The sequence below is a fragment of the Thermobia domestica genome, chromosome 9, assembly GCF_964235325.1.
Source record: "Thermobia domestica chromosome 9, izTheDome1.hap1.1, whole genome shotgun sequence".
NCBI lineage: Eukaryota > Metazoa > Arthropoda > Insecta > Zygentoma > Lepismatidae > Thermobia > Thermobia domestica.
The window spans coordinates 71,652,390-71,672,002 of NC_137462.1; the positions used below are offsets into that span (position 1 = coordinate 71,652,390).

A 19,613-nucleotide genomic window follows, 5' to 3' on the forward strand; every position below is an offset into this window, starting at 1 on the left:
TTATTCAGAGTTGTAAACTAAAGACGCTATAGTATCACAAACATTCAAATTTTGGTAGCCTCTATAGCAGTATCAACGCAAGTGAGACTGTCAGGGTTATGAACATCTAAAATATTTTAGCGTCTAATAGTATGATCATAATATGACTGATTTCGATTGAATAGTAACAAAGCTAAAAGGATTGAAAATTCTGCTCTTTGTTTTTTCCTTCGAAAAACTGTTTAAATACAAAACTACCTCCAGTTGTATAGGTAACTTTCAATAGATATGATCATCATAATTTCGTGTACATCAACTTGATATCTCAAACTTTTCTGGAGATATGGTAAAACTGTTCAAGTTTGCGATACTGCTGAAAATTGTAATTTCGCGGACTGGTAATTACACGTACCGAAAGTATTGTTGTAATGTCATAGACAGCAAAGTAATCAAAAAGTGTTTTAAAAATATATCACAAATACGCCATTTTAAGCAAAATATCAAATTTAACTACTTTTTTCATATTTCTCGAATGGTTTGAGATTAAATTACCCTAAATGCCTTACGGTATTTGTGTATTGAAAACCTACAATCTTGAACATGATAGTTATCCTAACACTTTTTCGAAATATTCCTTCGAAGAAAGTAGAGTTTCCAATTCCGTATAACTTTGTTTCTATTGTTCGAAATAACGTCATATGATGATCGTAGTATTCGACACTGTTATTTTGGATGTATGCTATTCCATCTGCGTTACTTTCGTAGTCACTGTTGTAGAACTTTTCAAAATTCGGTTGCTTTTCGATGTTTGCGATACTGTAGCGTCCTTGGTTTACAACACTTCGTAATACGTGTAGAATTGTGTGGTTTGTTTCAGATGTAGATTTGAAGTATCCCTAAAATATAACTATTGCATTGACAACGTCAATATTAAAAGGATCGGTGACTTGAAGGACCTCGGGGTCACTTTTGACACCAAACTAACATTTTCCCACCACGTGAAAAGAAAAAAAATGAGCGAAGCTTATAGAAACCTGAGGTATACAATAAGAACTGGAAGGGATTTCAAGGAACAAGACACATTAAAAACGATATACCTATAATGCAATCATTAAATCGGAACTTAAATACTCTGCCGGAATCTGGAACCCTGCAAGCAAAAAAATATAGTCGCAAAATAGAAACGATACAACGAAAATTCGCAAGGTACTTAGTTTTCAAGGAAACAGGTATATATCCTAAATTTGAAATACCAATCGTTAATTAAACGACTGTACACTGTATCCCTTGACAGCAGAAGAAAAGTTCGGTTACTCTACCTTCTATACAAAATTATAAACCAAACCAAGTGTCGCAGTTACTTAAACTTCTGAAATTTAAAGTTCCGAACATCGGAAAACGTCCAAAATCTGGCTTATTTCACTGTCGAACATTAAAAACCAATATAATGAAAAACTCAACTATTTGGAGCATGTGTGACCTCTGCAGCAAACTTTGTGTGGTTGATTCAAGTATTGATTATTCAGAATGTCCTTCACTAAATTTGAGCAAGCAGTAAATTCTCTAAGTTGACAGAATTAATGATTAACCAGTCATTAAAATTATCACTTGTGTGCTTATCCTTCTGGTACATGTTTATCTGTTGTTACGAATACTGTAAATGGGTACTTTACCTGTAGTATTTTCTATAAATAAATAAATAAATAAATAAATAAATAATGCAATAGCCTGACGTATTGCTATTTAAAAAAATTTTGTGTTGAGTTGGCAACACTGTTAGTTGGTATTGAAGATTATGCCAAATGCTGTCCCCTGTCGATGTTTGCTTGGTACAAAATTTCAGCTCTTTTTGTCTATTAGTTTGAAAGTTAAAAGGGCGTGTCAAGAAATATGGTCCACCCTGTATAATATTTCTTCGTACATAGATCGAGAAACGTGGAAGAAACATCTCCAGGCTCAAATCTATTAAAAGAAAAAAAGTAATAAACCCTCATTAGTCCCAGGACCTGTCGAAAGGCAGAATACTTGATAATAACATAAGCTTCGACTTCTCAAGATCATCAAAATAACCATTTTGATGATCCTTTTTTTTTATTTTTTTTTTTTAAATAAAGCCGTATTATGTAATTTAAAAGCGTTTCTTCAATGGATGGAAAAACACCAAGTATACATCAAAATTTCACGCTTATTTCTCCCGTTGCATGATAAGAGAAGGTGAGAAAGAAATTCATTTTTAAAAAACTTAGACAAGATTATGTATTTGAAAATGACAGACCCTGTCGTGATCGTCCATACAACCCATTATTTGTTTGGTTTGCACAAGGTCATACGATAAACGTCTTTGTTAAATGAGAACCTTATAGTATTTTAGTTGAGTTAGTCCTAAAAAATAATATTTGGCAAATTACAAACTTTTAAAAGTTCCACAACTTAACAATAGTCCGAGATAATAGCCATTCTTAGTTAGACAAAAAGTACTTTAATAGTGTGTCGTTAAGAGTAATAACCACTATATATGTACATGATGGGTCATTATCTTGATAAGCTCGTATAACTTCTAAATTAATGAACAAAAAACTCTGAACTTCTTTTGTATCATGCAAATATCGGCAGGGGAACATAGTTTGGTATATTCTGCAATACCACAAAATAAACATAATTGCCAACCCAACATAGTTATATTTTTCCAAATGGTACTACGTCATCTTATTACTTATTTCAAATCTGTATTAAAGAAAACTTAGTGTTACACGTGTTGTTCAGTTTTTCAAATTAAGGGTGTTATAGTATTACAAACATCCAAATTTTGTGGCCTCTCAGCAGTAATAACGCAAGAGAGAGAAATGTAACAATGAACATCTAAAGTACTTTAATGTGTAATAGTGGCGGATCCAGGTGGGGGCGATTGCCCCCCCCCCCTCAGAATAGGATATATTTTGTTTTAAAAATAAAACCTATCCGAAGAATTTTCACCTTTGTAGTATAAACGTAAAATAAAATCTACTGACTTCCAACAACCGCCCCCCCCCAAACATTCAGCCTGGATCCGCCCCTAGTAATACCATGATCATAGTGTGACGGATTTCGAATGAATACGAACAAAGTTACAAGGGATTGAAAATTTGATTTTTTTTTTTTCAAAAATCTTTATTTCGAAAAACTATTTGGTTAAATACACGATCCAATTGCATTGACTGTTTACAATAGATGTAAGTTCACAATGCGTTTACAGCAGTTTGATATTTCAAAACATTCGAGAGACATGAAAAAACTTAGTTTGCAACGCTGGTAAAATAATGTAATTACCACAACTTGTTGTATTTACACCTGTTAAAAAGTATTGTATAGAAGCAAAGTAAACAAAAATTGTTTTAAAAAGTTTCCACAAATACGCCATTTTAAGCTATTTTATCATTTTTTCATGTCTCTGGAATGATTTGAAGTCAAATTACTGTAAATGCATTATGATCTCTCTATATTGAAAAAATCATGTACGCAATTCGATGCAATGTTTCTTTTTCTTCTTTATCGAAAGAATAATGTCCTCTGTAATCTGACTCCACTGAACTTCTTTTATATAAATCTCTTTCGATAGCACACTATAATAAAAGCTCGCATGGACGGGTTAATACGTTTGTATGTTAAATTATTGCTCATTAATATATTGAATAACTATATTTTAGCGTTAGATATTACAATTGTTACAATGTCGCACGGACGTCTTAACACTAGGATTGTACCTCTCCAACTAACTTATTGAACTAACTTTTCACACTCAGTGTATCCAACTACAATATAATACCACTAATTCAATCCTTTTTTCTTTTTATATGCATACAAAATAATTCAACTGATCTTTACAAAATATTAAACACTACATCGATGTGACACTTATCTGAACACTTTCTCCAAATGAAGTCCTTTGAAAAGAGTTAAATTTTTAGTTTCTTGTAACTTCGTTCTGCTTCTTCGAAATACGTCATATGATGATCATTATATTCAATATTAAGACACTTTGGGAGTGCATTACCCCGAACGTCTTACTCGTGTTATTTTATAGAACCGTCCAAAATTTTGTTTTTCAAACTTTGTTTCAGTGTAGTGTGCTGAGTCTGCAACACTGTATGATAATTGTGGCATTGTAAGTTTTCGTTTTACATGTAAACGTAAACTGACGTACTACCATTTTAAAAATACAACTTTGTGGTAAATTGGGAACACTTCTAACCTTGTGGTATCACAGAGTATGCGAAACAATGTACACCTGCCGATATTTCCATGACACGAAATTTCAGCGTTTAGTATCTATTGGTTTAAATGTTACAAGAGTGTATCAAGATAAATGGTCTTATAATACACAGCCGCAGATCCAGGATATGGTTAAGGGAGGGGCTAAATGATAATTTACCGCTTTATCCAGTGTAAAGAAAGCAGGATTGAAACGCATTTTATCCAGTGTATACCTGAGCGGCAAGAGGTGCTATAGCACTCCCCTTGGATCCGCGCATATATATATATATATATATATATATATATATATATATATATATACTACCCCCGAAAAGTTTCCGTACAAAGTAGGTTTATGTATACTTTACGTGTATTCGAGAAAAAGCAAAGACACATCAATGGAATTTATTTTTATCTGGAACCTACAATATATATTTGAGAGGAAAATACATAAATGGACCATTGTTTTGTCAAAAATTTAAATCTTTGATTCATCAAAGTAGCCTCCATGTGCTGTGATAACAGCTTTACAGAATTTGGGCATTCGCCGTATTAGTTTCTGCAGAGTTTCGGGTTTGATTGCTATCCACGCTTTGCGAAGAAACTTTAACTGTTTCTCGCTAGAGGGACACATCTTTCGAACTGCCCTATCAAGTTCATCTCATAAAAACTCAATTGGATTACAATCCGGTGATTGTGGTGGGGTGACGGTGGGGGTATTCTTGAGATCCCCCTGTTGCTGTTTTGCTGACAAATACCCTCTACAAAGTCGGGATGTGTGTTTTGGGTCATTGTCTTGCTGCATGATGAACCCACGACCAATGAGCCTCTCCCCAGATGGCACTGCGTGTCTTATCGAAGTCTGGTGGTACTGTTCTTTCTGCATTGCACCCTGTATTTGCACTAAATCACCCACTTAATTGTTATCAAAGCAACCCCACACCATCACAGAACCACTCCCGTGCTTTACGTTGGCAAAATACACGACGGAAGCAGTCTTTCGCCCTTGGAGCGACGCACGAAAACCCTGCGTCTATGACTGAAGAGCTCGAACTTTGATTCGTCAGTAAATAAGCACTTGTTCCACTGCTCTGGCCCCAAGCTTGCAAATTTTCTTGCCCACAACAATCTCTTCTTTTTGTTTTGAGGGCACAAGAGCGGTTTCCTAGTTGTCACATGAACGTTTAGTACTGCATTAACTAACCGCGTCCGTACAGTTTCATAGCTGATCGGCTTTTCGCGAGTTTCGTTCACTTCACCTTGTATTTGGGGCATTCTTTTCAACCTTTCACGTTTGCTTGTCACTATAATGTACTTGTCCTCCCTTGCAGAAGTAGGTCTAGGCCTTCCAGATCTTCCTCGAGAGCGATTTTCCCCTGTTTCAGCAAATCGTTTTAAGTTATCATGCACTGTAGTATGGGGTATTTTCACTTTTGCGGCTATTTCCCATATTGTATAGCCTTCTTCTCGTAAAGTAACTACTTTTGCTCTCGTTTCAATGCCCAATTCCCTTTTCGTACGGGGTATTATGCTGACTAATAGGGAACACTTTACACCTCACTTCAACACACACATACAACAACTAGCGTGAAATAGACAACTCCCAACAGTGAGATCTGAGAGAGAAGTAGACATAGCAGCTTGAGAGACACCTATGATGCATTTATTGTGTGTTCGACCTTCAATTTGCAGTGTAATGGTCGTTTTGTATCGCACGCGTACGTAATGCACTATCACAGCGGCGCGATATTTAAGTTTATTTTCCTTAATTCATCTACAAGAGGCCAAGACCTTTTCTCCTGTCGGATTCTAAAATGTTTCTCCTTTCATTTGTGAGCAAATTATAAAGCATTCTTATATTACATTTTGAAAATTTCTTTATTTTGTGTTTGTCCGGAAACTTTTCGGGGGTAGTGTGTGTATATATATATATATATATATATATATATATATATATATATATATATATATATATATATATATATATATATATATATATATATATATATATATATATAATACGTATGTATATGTAAAATTTACACAAACAGCACTTTGATAACATTGATACCCATGCTGATCTCTGTATAATAATAAACTATGCCTAGAAAACATGGGATACAGTGTCACTGTAGTAAGATAACTCTTTTATACTAGTCAGTAGGTAACACCTGTCACTGACATGCCTTCGGAACTGTAGACGATACCTGTGGTCTAAAGTTTTGATATCTTGTTCCAGGAGGGGGCCCGGTGGCTCAGTGGTAGAGCGTTCATCTCCTGTGCTTGGGGTCCCTGGTTCAATCCTAGCTCGCGTCGTGTGGACTTTGTGGTGGACAAACACCGCGCTCGTGGGTTTTCTCGCGGTTCTCCCGTTTCCTCCCACTTTCTTCATTCCACCATTTCACTCATCTCTCATCATTACCGTCTCCTTTAGCCTAACCGGCATAACCGTGGGACGTAAAACTTAGATTTCATTTTCATTTCATCTTGTTCAAGGATTTTGCACATTCTTGTACACTAGTAATTTCACCTTCCCCCTGGAAGGAGTTAGGGTGAAAAGTAATACTCGGAAAACACTGATAGCAGACATTGAGGACGATGGGACCTATGGCCCCTAGAAGAATTTCGTTGTTCCACGGGGAAAAGGTGGGGTCAAAGCAGCAGATTTTGCAGTCCCTGCCGATCTGACTTCCGTCTTCTGGAAATATTGAGACACCACTGAGTCCAAGATGCCGGAGTAGTAACGGTTGCGCATGAGAGATGAGTTGATGCTCTCTCGTCTCGAAAATGTCAGTGATACTTTGAAAGAAAATGTGTATTTGTTCCTATTGAAAGAGCTCTCTCATTTCGAATCTCACCACGAAAGTTCTGCCCCTTCTCGTACGATTCTAGTAGTAGTTTCTGAAAAGGGATAGAACAATTGAAATCTGAAACAGCGCAACAGGCTGGTGCGCAATGAATGCTGGATGGCAATACTGCTCCCATGCTTGTTTTCCCTTGTCATTACACGTAATATTTGCTTGAGAAAGTAACTGACTTCTATGCATCATGTTTCGAATCCAGATGCATAACTGACCAAATGTTCATAACATGGTGTATTAAAGCCTGAGACAAACATCTTGGCATTTCAGCTAAACGAATAAAACGCAAGCTCTGACACGACGTTGCCAAGTGGCAAAGGGGTGTGGGCTATGGCTTAGTTAAGCAGACGAACTACAGCGCGATCAGGTGGCAGGAGATAGACTGAAGTGAATTGTACAAAATAAACGTGGCAATACCGGAGGCCGCCAATTTGCTAGCAACATTTAAAGGGAACTTGGAGCGCCGCCTTCAAATGCCAAGATGTTTGTCACGCCGTTTAGTTTGTTGAATTTACTAATTCAAAAATGAAAATAAACATTACCTTCACTACATGTGACGCATATGAATTTTGGAAGATTGTAGAATTGTCGTAGCTTCTCTAAGTCTTTGTCCATCTTTAATCTCTTCGATGTGAGGTTTATCTCACTCTTCGAGCTATTGATCGAAGATAGTGATTTATTAATAAAGAGGATAAACTTAGTTAGTTAGAACGAACTAACTTACTACTTACTTAGTTACTTCCTTCAAAAATCGATATCGTATTTTGGCCTCTTATTGATCAACGTTTTTAATAGTTACGGATTCAATAACCATTTTAATATTCATCTCATGCAGACTTCTCTTTTATGTCTTTCAGAACTATTGCGTTACATGTAATTAAAGTACGAATTCGCTGTACAAGTAGATCTTCCACTTAATAAGTGGTAATGATTTCCATTCTTTCGAAAGTGATTTTAAAGCCAATTTAAGAGAATGAACATCCATCTCTCTTTCAAAAGCTTTGTACGACACCTTATAGATTCTATAATATTTTTACCGTTTAAGAAACAAACAAAGAACGAAAAAAATCCAAAGATGTGGTATATACAAATCAACAGATTTGATTGAACTGTACGAAATAGTATTCTCGTGAGTAGTTTAAGGAAAAAATCTAACTTTTTGAACACTTAAAAATTGATATTCTGCTATAACCATGCTACCTATAAAGTATTAACCCCCCCCCCAACCATGCTACCTATAAAGTATTAACCCCCATAAGATCGATGAATTCCTATGCGCTGCAAATGATGATGATGATCAAATTACCTTTGACATCAAACTAGAAAATTCTTTATATCTGAAAAATTATTGAAAATAATAAAATTTAAAAAACTTTTAGGTTTACGCACTATACAGGCTGTACAGATATGCGTTCCACTGCTATTAGGACGGTTTTAGCCGAACGTTTGCACGTAATATTTCTCCTAGGCATAATTTCGGGGGAGGTACAAACACACCTCCGGAGTTGGCCAAGCGCTTCCACCTCTGGATTAAGAAAAATATTAAATTTCTATTTCCAATATACCAAAATAGTATTCCAGTGCAGTCTCAATTTTTTCTCCTCTCCCTCGCTTGATTTTTTTTTTTTTTTTTTAACAAATCCTGTATTCGTGTACGACGGGCCGGAATTAAAGGGTTAAGATAAGAACTGATACTGACACTAATGACTCTTTTCATTACAACACTAGCAAGACGACATTGCAATGTGGTAAATTATGATTAATTCTTAAGTTTAAACGTTTGTTGTCTTATCCATGAATAAATTGACTAAATTGACATGCTTGAAGGTAAAATTCTTATGCGTAGTTTTCGAGAAAATCGAGAAAATTAATTTTATGACGTTAAAATGTTTGCCGTTAGTTGCCAACCTGATGGAGTTCTGTTGGAGTAATTTATCCCGTATTATATATGAAACAGGCGCACTGTTAACTACCTAACAGTGACACACATGCTACTTGTAATATGTGCACAAGAATTCAAAAGGACGAAAAATGTAAACAGTACCTGTACATCTGTCTGTGTGAGGGAAGGGGATGCCGCAGCCCTCCTTAAGGTTATGAATAGAGAAAAGGAGAAAATTGTGTATGTCGAACTTCCTTTGAACATTACTGTTCTTAACCTTAAAATAAGTCGTGGATCGAATTAATTCTTACGGCTTTGCGAATAATTGTCTCGACATTTTTTTCTGTAAAACTCCTGCTCTTAACAAGTGTTTCTACGTTCACCCTTTTTTGTTGTTTTTGTTTTTAAATCACAGGGGCGGCTCTCGAATGTAGTCACGAAGTCACGTATCTTCCTAATTACTCCGAAGAAAAATTTTCTTAAAGTAAATAATATAGATTTTTGTTCCTGTTTCCAAATTAGGAACGGTCCAACGCAAATTTTAATTACTTTAATATAGATGGAGTCTGTAACCCTCATTTATGTCCATTTGAGAGAGATGGCAACATAGCATAAGTCACCATGGTTGATGTTATTCTGTTCTCATATTCTGGCTTGGTTCTTTCTAGCATCCTCTGCAGTCACAAAACACACTTTTAAACGCTTAGCCTTACGTCAATGAATTACTTTTTTTGTTTTTGTTTTTTGTGACTGCAGTCTTTAGTTTTTAATGCATTTGCAATGACTGGAATGAAATTCGGTAGTCAGCATGTAAGCTCTGTGTTGATCGCGCTGAATGGAAGGAAGGAATGGGGAACGCTTTTAGTTCTCTCGGGATCATTATAACATCTTTGTTCGGGATTGACTCCTTGTTTTAAATGCGAGAGAGAGCTTCGCATTAGTTTTCGATACAACTCTCCTACGTATAACGAATAATAATAATAATAATAATAATAATAATAATAATAATAATAATAATAATAATAATAATAATAATTAATAATAATATTTCGAAATGTAATAACAGTTTATATATTCGTACTTTTTATAAAGAATATTTTTGAACAAAACTTTAAATTGATTTAAAGTCAAGTATTACTGTGAAAGAATGCATAACACAAACTTGAGAAATATGTAACTGTTACACTTGTAGTTCAAATAAATAGCCATAAAATGCATCTAGAGAATAACAAAATATCCAAAAATAAAATTTCAAATTTTGCAAAGAAATAAACACAAATTTCCGTTATTTTTACCAGCCTAACGGTCAGAATTATCGTGGTTTTGAGTCAATTGTAAAGTCATGTAGTCGGGGAAACACTCGAACGTTCAAAATAAATTCGGTTCCTTCGGACTTCATGCATATTTTGGAGTTTTTTCGTGGATATAGGATTAGCAAACCTATCGTCGGTATGGCATACTAGGATTCAATTCCCAGTAAGAGCACATGTAACTTAGATTCTAGGTTAAACAAGAATTCTACGTATTGATGCTGAAAATTAATGATCGAATGAACTACCCATTTGTCTTATATACGATCGAAATCGAATACATACTTGAATTTGAATGCATTATGATAAAATTATTATCATACCCCTATTTCACAAGTTAAATTAATAAACTTCCCACCATTAACTACCTCACCCTATGCCCTATGGAACCCCGAGGTGCAATGCCGTGTTCACAAAAGCTCTCCATTGACTTCTGTCCTTAGCCAACTGGATCCAGTTTTACTTTGTATTCCTATTTCTGCAAGATCTATTAAAATTGTCCTCCTATCTGTATCTAAGGCTTCCTAATAATCGATTTCCGATTGAATTTGCAGTTAAAAGTTTGAAAGCATTCCTACTTTGTTCCATTCTGGTTAAGTGACCTGCCCACCGGTGCCTCCTAAACTTGATGACCCTACCAACGGTTGGTAGATGGTATAAAATTATACAGCTCCGCGTTTTGTAGTTTCCGCCATTCCACATCTCCGTTTCTTTTGGGTCCGAATATTCGTCTAACAGCCAGAATTTTATTCTCAAATACTTTGTCTACGTTCTGCTCTCAGAGTAATCGACCATATTTCGCAACCAAAGAATATAACAGACATAACTACCGTTTATATATAAACTACCGTTTATTTAGTATTAAGCTTCAAATTCCTCGACAGAATTCGCGACTACAAAAGGTTTGAAGTGAATAACACAAATTTCCTGGTTTTAGTCGGCATTTAGTTTCTTCTTCAATATGGTTTTGGTCTGTTAATATTAATCCCAGATATTTGAAAGTATCCACTTTATCGAAAATATTATTTGATATTTTAACGCATTCATAATTTGAAGTATTACGATCCGGACAAACTTCCATGTATTTAGTTTTCTCTGTATTTTCTTCTAAACCCATGTTGCTGCAAGCATTTAATAAGACCTCCCCTATTATATTTGCATCATCAGCATACGTCATAACCTAGTGAAGATGATTCAGCACTAGACTGGTTTCTATCTATGGTTTTCCTTATAGATGATTTTTCTATCTACGATTTTCCTATTATGATTTTCTCTAGAACAAAGTTGAATAATAATAAGGACAACGTAGACCTTATCTCTTTGTTTCAAGTCATTCTTGACGTGAAATGAAAGTTCGTGAAAAGGAGTTTTCCTACTCTGATTTACTTTGGGATTCGTTTAAACAAATGTTAATTAATCTAACTAGCTTTTTCGATATTCCAAATTATGTAAGAACGCTGTACAAGGTTTTCGTCTTAAGACTCGTAGACATTCCTAGAATCAATAAATAATGTATCAAGCTATTCCCATTTCTTTTCGTTTTTTTTTTTTCCACTTTCCAATTACGTTGATAATAAGGATGTATGTAAATGTGTTTCTAAGAATGATTTTTGTTACATAATCGATTAAGAATTGCAAATGAAAGAAATGGATTTAGCAGTGTTGGCAGCATAATTTGTTTTCTACTTTTTGAATAGCTTGATTTCTTTGTGCTCAGCAATGTATTAGAATTAAGTTCAATAATTCTGTATGTAAAACATACTGGACACATGGTATGCAATGCCAAATTCGTTATTTTTTTTTTTTTTGTACCTCATATCAGAATTTAAAGAATGCCTTTTAAAAGCCTTGAGGCTCCATAGCTGGGGGTGTTGAGGCAAGGGCGGCGATTTCTCTGTAAATTGGGGGAGGGGAATTCACATGCAGAAGGAATATATGAAGATTTTAAGACAAAGTGCATTCAAATTATGCCAAATATTGTATATTCGTAAATACAATGCGGGAGCCTACATGAACTTTGGGGGGCCCGGAGCCGCACGACCTCTCAAGATCGGCACCCTTGTGTTGCGGGAAGGGAAAGAAAACTCGGTTCTCTGCCACTGCGACTTCCCTCTTACAAACCTCTAGAGCCGCCACTGCATATTCATGTACTTTATGTCAAAACCCAACTGAATTAAACCTCAATAAGAAATCCTTATCATGGCCATGAACTCAACATTAAGGATTGTTTTCTTCAAAAATATTGCATAACCAAAACTTTAATACTGAATAAACTTTTCTCTCTCTCCCCTCCCCTCTCCTTAACGCTGTATTTTCGTTGAAATAGATTATCTAAAGGAAGTAATGTTTACGCCTTCACACAGAGTTAAAATCCTTGGGATTTCATTCGCAGCAAATAGGCCTGCATTAAATGAGTCAAAATGCTTACATAAGACACGTGAACAGTAAGCCAAGAGAACAAGGTCACATAATATAAATGATGCTTTACAAACTGCAAACTGGAGTAACTCATATTTTCTTCGTAAATGTGCCGATCCATGAATACAGGAGTTGGAGAACAAGAAGTTTTTTTAAAGAGTGAGTTAAAGTTCTGGAAGGCAAGTTTTTCTATTTTGCCATAAAATAAATACATTCTAGCTTAACTTGCGATCGCTGTTTTCTACACTATTTTTCACTTTGATCTGTTGAAAATCTAAATAAGTGGGTCCCGTTTAACATCAGGAAAATACTGTAATTCTTTATTGAAGTCAGAAATGACACAGAGATCATTTCTGGTTTCAGTAGAGAGGAAGAGAGAAGGGCTACCATGGAATCTACTTTTGGAACGCTGAATTCCAAGAATATGCTCCACCCACGTCCTGTCTGTGGCTTCACCTAGGGAAAAACTCTAGTTCTGTTGTTGTTTTTAACTATATGGAATACATTACTGAAACCGGAAGTGGTTGAGTCTCCCACTTCCGGCTGCAATTTTAGGATAAGGGCGAAATTAGAATGTATTCCTGGGACACTGTATTCATAACTAAAGATGTCTCACTAACGTTTTGCTCTGATATATATTACCAGATGGGATGGACAGTCCCATATATATATAATATAATATGACAGCATAGTTTGGAAATCTGAATTTGGCTGTATCTTTCTTACTATGACTTATCTGGAACGTAACACAGTACTCTTAGCTTTCACTTCTAGCTCATGCTGTAGGAAAAGAAGTAGCGCCACACGGCAAGGACTAGGATATGACATCACACCATTCCAATTCTTTTATGTGATCAGGGTAAAAATTTAAGGAATAAATGAATCCACATTAGACTTTCCTGATTGCAGGTCTGTCGTCACGGAATTCACTCCTTTCAACTAATATTTCCTTCTTGCAATCCCAACAAGTAGTTTGTTCTAGGGCCTTTTCGAGGGAAAGCGAGATGATTATCCGAAAATTCACTTCCCAGAAACTTTCCACCTTCAGTTTAAAGGAGCTGTGAGATGTACAGGGAGACCATGCATGCATGCACTTTTGCAAACTAAAACTTGGAAATTTTAAGTTACTATTATAATACAAGTGGCAATTATAGTCACATTAACCGTGGGACGTAAAACTCGAATTTCATTTCATTTTATAGTTAGACCCTACATTATTTGAAGTACTTACAGAGTCAGTATCTTAGTAGTGATTCAGGTTAACAGATACGGCAGTGACTATGCCAGAGTGGAGAGCGAGAGCCCTTCGGTAGCGGTGCCTTCCCCTTTCCTTCCGATTAGTCTACCAGGAAATGATACGTTATAATGTAGGTTACATATACAAAACTATTCTTTTCGGTATAGAATTAAAAAAAAAATGCCCTAAAAATGTCTATCCCTCCATTTGTTTTCCCCCAAGAAATTAAAACCAGTATTGTTACTGACGAGGAAATAAATTCAAGTGTGACACGAAATTGTGGACGAATTTATGCGCAATCGAAGTGTTTTTTGTGAACAATGAATTCCATTAGAGGGGAAAACCCCTCGATCTGAACCGTTCCGGAGATGTAGAGAGGTAAGGACAAAGTAGGTACCCTGATAGTTATGTTGCGGATTTTCGACTATGTTGGGAGTGAATATGTTTGAAAATTGCATTTAAACGTTAAGAAAGATACACCAGAGCGAATAAAAGTGGCATTGAATCTTGAGGTGAGTGGTATGGCTTTCACCTGGGGCCGGAAAAAGGAGGGGCTATGAGAAATTACAAACGACATTGATACGAAGAACAAAATTCTATATTACCTGCTAATACATAATCTTTAGTTCATAGAAAATGAGAAAATGTGATATGAAAATGTATTAATTATATTGCCAAAGAAACAGAGACGTTATTATGTGAACAAAAGTACAAGGTAATATTCTGTGCAAAAGCGCTATAGAAAAGCAAATCATATAATATGAAACATACACACACATTGTTGAAAATGTAAGTACGACAGTGTGTAGTTGTGACATTTGTTAAAACTCAAAGTATGAAATAAATAAACTGTTTAGTATCTTCCACTTATAAACTAAAACCTGTACGCCTGATATGCTATATATCACATAAAGTTGTTGCATGTAAACAACACTGACGTCACACAGTAAAGTAGTTCCTCATACCATTGTACGTAAGAACATACATTGTGAAACGATACAAAGTTTTAAACGCTAGATCAATGGAAAGTTCGGACGGTCATCATTTTTCACATTTGTCATCCTATTTGACCTAATGATGCTCTTATTAGATTCAGCGTACCCAAAAACCTATACATAGACACCTTACACGCCTATTTCAGGCAACAATGGAACTCGATTAATTTCGCCTTCCTCCTCCAAAACCTTCTTTCCCTAGGATTTTTATAGACTCTTCGGTTTTGTAACCCTCATGTCTAAGATGGCGTATTACAAAAGTTTTGTGGATGATGGGATTCTTCATTTTAAAAGTTTCTTTTGCTTGTACATATTAAAAATTCGCAGAATACCGGAGCACCAGCCTTACCCGTATTCCTCTACATCTCCAGAACGGCTGAGATCGAAGGTTTTTCCCTCTAATGGGTTTAATTGTACACAAAAACACTTCGTTTGCTCATAAACTCGTCCACAATTTCGTGTCACACATGAATCTGTTTGTTTCCTTGTGAGTTAGAGAGTAGTGCTTTATATTCACAAATTTTATTTTTGTTGTCTTAACTTCAAACTGTAACACTGGGAGTACTATTGTATTGGGAGTACTATTTTAAAATGTAGTGATGATTTAAAATTTTAAATTCTAAGAGTTTTCCCAGTTGTCTTCCCACTTTCTTTATTTCACTAATTTTCCCCTCACTCACTTGGTTATATGTTCCGTATATTCTGAAGCAACGAACCACGGAAGGGCTAAAATAAGGATTTTGTTGCAAAGGCACAATAACAGAAGCTAACAAAACCAATAGATAAAAAGGTTCAAGGTGCTTCCTCTATTATGTATACCTTACTTGACAATTTTAAGCCTCAATAATTATTAACATCTCAGGTGACCTTCAAGGAGTGAAACAAAGATCCGGATCTACGCACTAATGTAAGCATGTCTTCTTCACAACTCTCCACGTTGCTAATGTGCCGTAACTAAATGAGTCTACATTAAAAAGCATTTGTTACGTCACAAGACGTCAGTGGTTGAAAAACAATAACAATAACGTGCAAAAAATGTCAGTTTGTTTGTTAGTGGATTGTTTATCCTTTTGTTAATTTAGTAGATAGCGAAAAACATTTCCTGTGCGTTGAAATTTTACGTCTAGAATTACAATCCATAGTTAGTTGAGAAATTTCGCAGTTTGATTAGAACTTTACATAGGCCTACAGCGTTAAGTTCCAGGGAGAGGATTGTCGAAAAGTTTAGTTCGTCTTGGCTACGTGTGCAACACACATAAGTACTGTATCTTGAACATTCAATGTAAATAGTGGTAAATTTTAAAATCCTTTTCTTGATCTATTACAAATATTTACCAGTCCTTAAGATTTACTAAGATAGGCCTATAAGGTATGTTCAGTAAATTATATCGTAGATGAGGTGCGAATAACTTATCTCTAAAGCCAATTCTCCTTTTAGCATACATGTTCCTCCGCAATTTAGGATATATTGTAACTTTTAAATTAAAGGACAAAAAACGCTGAAATTTTATACCGTGAAAATGTAGGTAGGGAGAAATTATTAGGCTACGCTGTGATACGACAAGGTTAAGTGTTGCTAACCCAACAGTTAAATTTTTCCAAATGGCATTGCGTCTGCTTATTGCGTGTTTCAAATTTGCATGTTAAAGGAAAACTTACTATGTTACATATAATGTTCATTGTCGCAACCTAAGGACACTACAGTGTCACAAATATCCCAATTTTGATGCCCTCTGTAATAATAATAATAATAATAATAATAATAATAATAATAGTGCAAATTAGACAGACGGAGTAACGCACATCCAAAGCACTAGGATCATGATATGACGGACTTTCGAATGAATAGAGAGCAACCAACAAAGTTTCAAGGTATTGGAATTTTTATTTAAAAAAAACAAAAAAACTGCTTAGATAAATACTTCATCTATTGGCATAAGTGGTTTTTAATAGACATAAAGGTCACAATGCCATTTAGTCTCTAATACTAGGATCATGATATGACGGACTTTCGAATGAATAGAGAGCAACCAACAAAGTTTCAAGGTATTGGAATTTTTATTAAAAAAAAAAAAAAAAACTGCTTAGATAAATACTTCATCTATTGGCATAAGTGGTTTTTAATAGACATAAAGGTCACAATGCCATTTACAGCAATTTGATATTTCAAACTGTTCTGGAGATATGGTAGATAATAAAGTTTGCAACACTGTTTAAGATTGTGTAATTCCAAGAACTTATTGTAATTACACTTAATAGAAACTATTCGTGTAATGTTATGGACGCAAAGTAAATTTTAAAAAATTAAGTTTCCACAAGTACACCATTATAAGCAACATATCAATTTTTACCACTTTTTCATGTCACAATTGGTTTGAGATATTAAATTGTTGCAAACGAGATTGTGCTCTTTGTCTGTTGAGTACCATTTACAGAATTAGATATGATCCTTATCTAAGTTCTTTTTCGAAATAGTCCTTTGAAAAAAGTATTTCTTCAGTTCCTTGTAACTTTTTTTTTCCTACTTGTTCTAAATACGTTATATGATAGTAGTGTTCGACATTAAGATATAAAATGTTTACTAATCGTCAATAAACAAACATAAAAAGAGATCTTGAACAAACCATCTGCATGGTTTATTTCCGATTCCCGAAAAGTTTCCAATTATATGGAGTTCGCAGCTTTGATTTTTGACTTTTTGGTGTAATTTGTTTAGAAATCGTGAACAAACTAAAATTTTATGTGAGCAATCGTAAACAAACGATTGACAAGCGATCTGTGAATGGTTTATGTTCGATTTCCGAAAATGGGTTCTGCCAAGTTCACGCAAATTATATAAAATAGATGGGTCTAATACGGCGTCTTGATCGAAGCATTCTGCAATCAAATAAAACTGATGAGATTTGATTGCAGGAAGTTGTTTTTCCCACAGAAGCTCTAAAATTCTAGGCAGAATCAAATCAGATCGGTCCTCTATCGTTTTGCATTACTTTTTGCATTACCATAGCTATGAATCCTTTTTAGCATCTTCAGCTGAGGCGTACACATTTCAGGAAGTATTTTAAAACTTTACTTTTGATCAAGTATGTCATTGTAGTATAGTTTCCTGCCATACATAATTAATGTTGTTGTATTGTCTTTTTTTGTAGAGCCAGTTTGGTGCTTCCTTCCAGCATTTTAAATCAAGAAATTCGCCATGAGGTAAGATTATTTTTTTTACACTTTTATCCAATATTTCGAAAATTTTCGTATTGTGCAGAGATTTTTTGCAGACAATCTGACCACAAACTGTCACCATATTCCTAGCCTAAGCTATATATTTTTCCAAGTCTGTATTTTTAGCCTAAGGGCCGCACTAACTTCTCCAAGCCCCAAGGATCAAGACCTAGTCAGGCCGGTAGCCAGCCCAAAAATGTAGGGGGGTCCCGGTAGAAGTTAGGGGGGGGGGGCGATTCAACCATATTATAGTTCATTTGCAAGCCTATCGTGAAAATTTTAGGGGGGCAGTAAAAATTTAGGGGGTCCAGCCCTCCTAGACCCCTCGTGGATACGGGCCTGTAGCTAGTTCACAATACCAGGATACTGTAGCGCCAAGACCATCTTGTGGGAAGCGGCGGAATGACGCAAAATGTCAATTGTGCTTCGTTAATCTAAGTATATTCTACAGTACCATACTGTAACGAGTAGAAGAACTAGAACATGCTCTGAAAAATTTCTGCTGCGTGATCGCTTATCTGGAAGATTCGAGTACTTTCGAATATTGTTCTACGCATCGAGAATGCGTGGTGTAATTACGTGAGACACAACTGGGAGGTGGGCAGTTCCAAATGTTGATTTTGGAGTGACTAGTGCGGTCTGAAAAGCGAAATATAGTGCAATTAGTATATTTTGTGGCTATAGTTTGTTAGTGAAAATAATGTGTTTAACTATGAGTACATAAAATTTGTGCATTCTATATATTCAGAACCCTGGGTTGTAATAGTATTAATTACCGTTGGTTTGATTTAAAGTTACGTGTCTTTTTTGTGTGGATTTGTATAAATATGGAAAGGGAACGAAAGATAGTGAGTGCAGATCATTTAATGGAGAGTGGGGTATCAGTATTTCGTGATTGAACCAAATAATTAGAATAAGGCAATGTGTGTAATTTGCAATAAAAAATCAATCCTCAAAGAATATAGTGTAAAACGTCATTATAAGATTAAATATTTTCATAACTACTTAAATTATACAGGAAACCTACGGTTAGAAACACGGGCGTCTCTGGCGGGGGACAAGGGGGACGTGTCCCCCACAATATTTTGAAGTACAAAATATACAGTATTTTATTCTAATTTAATTTATATACTAACAACAGAATAATATATAAATAATTCATTTGGAATATAATATTCAGGCTGTGAGACGATTATAACAGAGTTCTTGATATACTTCAAGGGGTCCCTGAAGGTAAGCAGAAAGGTAACAAATGGAATCTAAAATGATAAACAAGTTGTGCTAGTTAGTATAATTTAAATAATTTTCTTTGATGTCCCCCCTCATAATTTTACATGCCGGAGACGCCAGTGGTTAGAAATATATGAATCTTTGACAAGTAGGTTCAACTCTCATCAATTGTTGTTTAAGAAAGTAATTGGTGAACAAAAAGCAGAATCCCGTCCTAGTTTGACTGGCTCATTCAATAACGAAACCTCTGAAACC

The 19,613-nt window shown here is 35.3% G+C and overlaps 1 protein-coding gene across 3 annotated transcripts in view; it reads left to right on the forward strand.

Moving 5' to 3' along the window:
- The window catches only part of LOC145694739 (scoloptoxin SSD14-like), a 142,392-nt gene that overhangs the window by 18,796 nt on the left and 103,983 nt on the right, over positions 1–19,613 (forward strand). For all 3 annotated transcript variants that reach the window (XM_081771324.1, XM_081771322.1, XM_081771323.1), the window contains exon 2: positions 18,062–18,113. In XM_081771324.1, coding sequence (XP_081627450.1) covers positions 18,109–18,113 — 5 coding nt within the window. In that variant the 5' untranslated portion in view covers positions 18,062–18,108. The remainder of the gene's footprint in view (positions 1–18,061; positions 18,114–19,613) is intronic.